The sequence below is a fragment of the Morone saxatilis genome, unplaced genomic scaffold (assembly GCF_004916995.1).
Source record: "Morone saxatilis isolate NCDOM2014 unplaced genomic scaffold, NCSU_SB_2.0 Contig16, whole genome shotgun sequence".
Lineage (NCBI taxonomy): Eukaryota > Metazoa > Chordata > Actinopteri > Moronidae > Morone > Morone saxatilis.
This window is the reverse complement of record NW_023339718.1, coordinates 21,134,788-21,140,748: the sequence shown is the minus strand read 5'-3', so window position 1 is coordinate 21,140,748 and position 5,961 is coordinate 21,134,788. Positions and strand designations below refer to the sequence as shown.

The 5,961-nt window shown below is 39.5% G+C and overlaps 1 protein-coding gene across 1 annotated transcript in view; it reads right to left on the bottom strand.

The window, feature by feature from the left end:
* Nucleotides 1-3,516: 3,516 nt before the first annotated feature.
* tor2a (torsin family 2, member A) overlaps nt 3,517-5,961 on the bottom strand; it is a gene marked incomplete in the record, with an annotated part of 4,451 nt that continues 2,006 nt past the window's right edge. The window contains 1 exon segment of the mRNA XM_035658514.1: nt 3,517-5,872. Coding sequence (XP_035514407.1) covers nt 5,628-5,872 — 245 coding nt within the window.

Sequence of the window (5,961 nt, the reverse complement as noted above, 5' to 3'; positions counted from 1 at the left end):
ATAAGAGTTGTGTGTGTGTGAGTATGTGTGTGTGTGTGGTGGTCATCGGGGCATTATTATGTTATGTGTGTGTCTCAATTGTCCAGAAGGATGGAGAATGCGATACAGCAGCTGGGGTGAAAGAGGCTCTAAGCTGACCTTCGAACCCCTCTTCTTCCCTCCACACGGCTTGTGTGGTGGTGGGTGGGTTGGAGGGTGGGGGGTTAATTAAGTCATCACGGCAGGATCAGGCCAAGATGTGGCATATATAGGAGGCGACAGGGTGTCGTCAGGACGGGGAGATGTTTCCAAAATGTTGCGAGGTTGGTCACATGCAGCAGGTAGCAAGTCAAAATTTGGACGCCAACAAAGAAACAGAGTTGGCTGAGAAAACTGAGTCAAAGCAGCTGGTGAAGTTTGGCAGTGACTTTAAAGGTGTCTGTTGATGCTGAGCGACAAGCTTTAATTTTAAAGGAGCAAACCAGTGTGTTTGGGAGGGGAGCTTTTTTTTTGCCTTTATTAAACACAGCAACCAGAGAAGGGATGATGAGCCGCACAGGTCCATGAAAGGGCATGAACCTGTGATGCTGCAATTACATGGTCAGCATCTTAAACCTCTAAGCCAACAAAACGTCCCAAACCAGTGCATGTTGAAGTTTTTTTCTACAAATACTGTATACCGAAGATTTAATTTATATAAACCTACAGTGATGTGGTGTTTGTGAACGACTAAGTGGATGATGGGAGCCAGCTCCCGTCTGAGAGACAATTTATTTTTTGAATAATAATAAAAAGACATAATAATAGGATGATCCAGTATTTGTTAAATATGACCCAGAAACATGTCACTTTGGTAATAATATTAAGACCCAAGCATGGTGAGACTTGTGTGTGTTGCGCCAGTCAGCAACATACAAAACATAGGTCAGTGTAAATAAAACGCACAATACACGTGTTAGATGTTTTTACCATATTTAAGGTTTTTATACCAAACATGAAATTATGGTATTCTGGACATTATAATAGTTTGGATTAATTACATTGATAATTAAGATATATATGTGCACACATACCAGTCATAGGTCAAAACATTGCTAAATTTGGATGAATTATAAAAGCCAGAAGTGGTGAGTCGGAATTCCCATCACGAAAAACTCCACTTCCTAGATTTTTCCAGACCCTAATCAGCAAGTAGACACTAACAAAACTTAACTTATGTAAATACAATGCAACGTATTATATGAAGGTAACATATTGCATTCAACACTTTTGTGTAATGTAACATAAGAGTATAAAGTAACTTAGTGTAATGTAATTTTTTTACACTTACTCTACACTCAATGTAAGATAAAGTAACATTGTGCACTGTAACATTACAATACATTCATGTGGCGGATGAGTTGTGCAACGTAAGTATAAAATAAAACAAACTAACAATGTAAATTATGTGGCAGCTGATTTTGTGTAATGCAACGTAGCATAACTTAAGATAGAACTATGCAACATAACATTTATGTGGCAGATGCAGTTCATCAATGTGCTCTTGCCCTGTCTGTCCAGGCTCAGTCACCTGAATCACATGATAGAGAGGTCATATATGGATTCATATAAAGAACAACTGGGTAAACACAATTTGCCGAAGAAGATCAAAAGATGCTGTTGAGAGTTCCAGAAAACACTTTTAAGATTTTGCCTTTGTCGCACTAATGTTAAGAATTAACTTTGAAGCTCTGTGTCTATTTTTTCAAAGCTGGCTTTGATGTTTCTAACCTTTGAGGAAACTGTTTAGCAGGTTCGGCAGGTTCCATCACAGCAAGTGCATCAAATCTGTCCCTGTCTGAGACTGAGACTTTAGGTTGCCCAGAGGATGTGGGTTTGGACCCGTGAAGATGCTTAAAGGTATATTTTGAATCTTGCACAAAACGACATTTCTCTGTCAGAATGAACAGACACAACTATAATTCTTTTGTGACTCTGGAGACAGTGTTTTTAACTTATTGTGTTCAGCTCTTCATTTATATCCAAGTTAACAATAATCATGTATTTATTTATTCAACCAGATCAATCATTGGTGACAAGGAATGAATCAGAAAATTCATTAAATAGGAAAAGAAGCAATTTTTTAAACTCTGATATCATCTTTCTCCTGTGTGGACCACTTGAAATGTCCTCACAACCCAAAATGTTCCCACAGACCAAGTGGACTTCACACACGTCCACATACACACACACACACACAGAATACTAAAGACCTCTGACACCTGTTCATTTCCGATGGAGAAACTATTAATTTCCTGCTGAAGCAGATAGCAGAGCTACTGTCAGGGAGATCACATCTCCTCTGCTTCCTGTTCAGAGCTCAGAGAAGGTGACAAACAGCAGCTCCACTCAGTCTCCATCAGTGACAGGTGGAGAAAAACAACATGTATAAATACTTCAGCAGTTTTCAGGAATCAATGTCCCCTTTAAGTTCTGATAAAATGCCTGTAGAAGAGATCTGAGATACTGGATATTTATGACAGGATTGGTTTTGATCAGGTTTTTTTTTTTTTTTACCTTGAATCTGATTTGTGTATATTCCACCTTTTCTTAAATCGACGGCCACTGGTTTTTGGCCATTAGTGACGCTATCGAGCAGAGATTCCCAAGCCCTGGGGTACCTGGCCTCAGAACACTGGGCACTGGGAAACAATATGATGGGGGGAAAAAAGAGCAATACTATGTAACTTTATAAGCTATTATAGGATATTGTTATTTTTTTACCTTAAACTGTCTGCGTTGCACTTCTACTCATTACTTTCTGTCACACCTCCAACATTTATGCAAAGTGTAATTCGGAGCCTCCAGCAGTACATGGAAGCTGAGGCCACTACCTGGATGTTGGTGAGAGGTCTGTCTGTATTACCTTTAATTTTAGTCAGAAATCACAATAAAATACTGACCCCAATTTAGCTAGTTAGCAATGAAAAAATAGTTCACAGTGTAAAAAAGACTGGTAAACCCTGCTTATATAACACTGATACCTTACCTCAAACATTACATTATTGTGGAACATGAGTGAAGTGTGGAATGTAAAAAGATGGCAATAGAAATCAATCAATACTGTAGTGTTATTTTCAAATCTTATTTTTCTTAACACGTCTTTTTTCATGGAACACTTCACTTAACTGTTAACTCTGAAGCTTTTCCCAACAGCTTCATAAAATGAGATTCAAAGTAATCAGTTATTATGTCAATGCAAGCTTTCTTTAAGGGTTTAATTTAGCTCCTTGGTAGAGACCTACATATAAAGACGATATTCCCCAGTTGTGTCACTTACACTCTGTGACACACATTCAGTGCTGCGAACGATGCAGAATATCCAGTGTTTGTCCAGTATTGCTTATTAAATGGCAAAAGTGACTTTCTGTAGGCTTCAATTGTGAAAATGTTGTGAAAATGCAAAATGAGTGTGTAGTTTTACGATATAGACGGAAACATGTTATAGTCTATTTAGTGCATTCTTCTTGAAGGGTCTGAAAGAGAACAGAACAACAGTTTAATTTGCTATTGGAATTTTTATTTTTTCATCACTGTAGTACCAGAAGTTGCATTTGGCTTTAGTGTAAGCAACACCAGACACTTCAGAGGCTGAAACTGGAAACTTAGTGGTCAGGTAACCTATGGAAGAGGCCAGAAGTGTTCAAAAAGAAAAATAACTTCTGATAATGACTGCTGTAGCTTGAAGGGGAGATTATATCTTTTATTATTACAGGGTAAGAAGTCTGCCACTAATACTCTCACTGCCTGGCCTCTGAACACAGTTAAAACTACATGCCAAAAACAAGCGTTATTTGCATGGTGTCTGGTGGAAGTTTACAGGCTACCTTCTCTGTGTACTGGAAGGAGGGAAATTAAACTAAAAACTGATGGTTTCATTTAGAAAATGTTGACACCGCTGACTGAACAATATATAAGGCCTGTATATCTCAGACTGTCTGCACTGTGTGTCAATATTCATCTGTTTCTATGTCCATGTGTCTTTGCTCCAATACTGCACAGTGCTGCACTTGTCAATTCAATTAAGCATCATTTTCATTGCATTTTAATTGTCTGACTCTGCTGCAGCCGTCATTTGATACAACAAATTATTAATGGTTTACAATCATTAATTAGTCCTAAACAATTCAAACTCATGGCAACTACAGTATTCATTTTGGCAGGTGCATACTGACTTCTCATCACACACTTTGCCTTCACAGAGTGAGACAAACAGTTTTTTCTCAATAATAAATCAGAGCCATTTTATCCTCCATGAAAGTAAAGTGCACTTTGATTGTGTTTAAACACACAGACAACACATTCTACATTAAAGAAACAAGTATCATCTTTAACTGAACTCACTCATACCAGATGAAGTGAATCAAAATGCACAGAGCTATAGGTGAACTCTGCTTCACCTCTTCTACTCAAGGCAAAAAGAAGCCTTTAGTGCCACCTGGTGGCAGAAATGATGATGTGCTCAAAGCTATGACATCAACCCTGCTGGACAGCAGTGATACTATTTTCAAGTAAAATCTCCATCATCTTCTGCATCAGATATGATAGATATGGCACTCTTCAGTCCTTAAGTCCAGTCTCCATAGATACTATAAGACATGGTTTAATTTCAATACATACTGTATTTAGTTTGGATGATGTGTTATACTGATTATTTAGAGATCATTAGATGCATTTATTGAGGGAGTTGATATTTTGATAATAACTGAGCTCTTATTAAAGGACTTGTATTGGTAGATATTCTCATTATTGGTTCAAAACTAATGATGGAATGAGCTAAAACACCTGCCCTAAATTCCTTACTTAAAGCTCTGGTATATTTCTCATCTTACATGGACTTACATCCTAATCACTTAAAATGAAAACCTTGTATTTGTTATTCTAAAGGTTTTTTTTCACTTTTACACAAGCTGAGTGAGTTCACATCCCAACCCTCTTAAAATAAAAAAATAAAGCCACAATGCATCATAATCAAGCTAAAATACAATTCTTTTTTTCTCGCTCTCTCTCAGGAACTCTTTGTTTGCTTTGTAGCAGCTGTTAGTGGGCTAACAGAGGAGCCTGGAAAGAGACGCTCTGGCTGTTCCAGGTAGGATCTGCTGTGGACACCTGTGGGCGAACTGGGAAGCTTCCCGCAGTGAATAGTATGACTGTATGAACGTGAAAAGAGACTGGTGTTATGGAAATAAATACTGGATAAAAAAAAGCTTAAAAACAAATTGATTGATGACCGCTCATGGCAAACCAACAGCAACTGTAATGTGACATGTACCAACTTCATAAGTTCATAAATTAAAAGCAGAGTTGGGTCTGAGGTAGAGCGCGACAGGACTCCAGGTCTGACACTGAATAACGCTCAGGGAATAAAGTCTCCTGTGCTCTCAATAGGACGTGTACCGACTGCACCAGCAGCGATGCCTTTAGAGAAACTCAGCATTGACAGCACAGAAATGGCTTTGAATATGGGGGGTAGTGAGTTCAGCCCCCCCCCCNNCCCCGACCCGAAACTGATTCAAACAGCCTCAGAGATCTGTTTCTTGTCACCGACTGTCCTCAGAATGAGTCTCCCTTTCAGTCCTTTAATACCAACAAACAGTTCGCCCCACGACTCACAGGAAGAGGTTGATTTTGGCGGGGACAGCCTTGCAGCCGGTAGAGGAGAAGTACTGTCCCTGGACGGGAGTGTAGATCATGTCGCCCCCTACTGCCTCCACCACGTCACTGCGGGCGCAGCTGCCCCGCTGGCAGAGCTGAGAGCGGACACAGCGCTCCACGTGGCGTCGGCTCAGCGGCAGGAAGGGAACGAAGCGGGTGATGAGCTTCTGCTGGATGATGCTGGAGTGGAAGAAGCCGCCTGCAGAGAGAAACTCACTTGAGTTTGCTTCATCTGACAGTAATGTAACAGTAAATTAAAATATACTGGCAAATTAACTTGTTTGATCA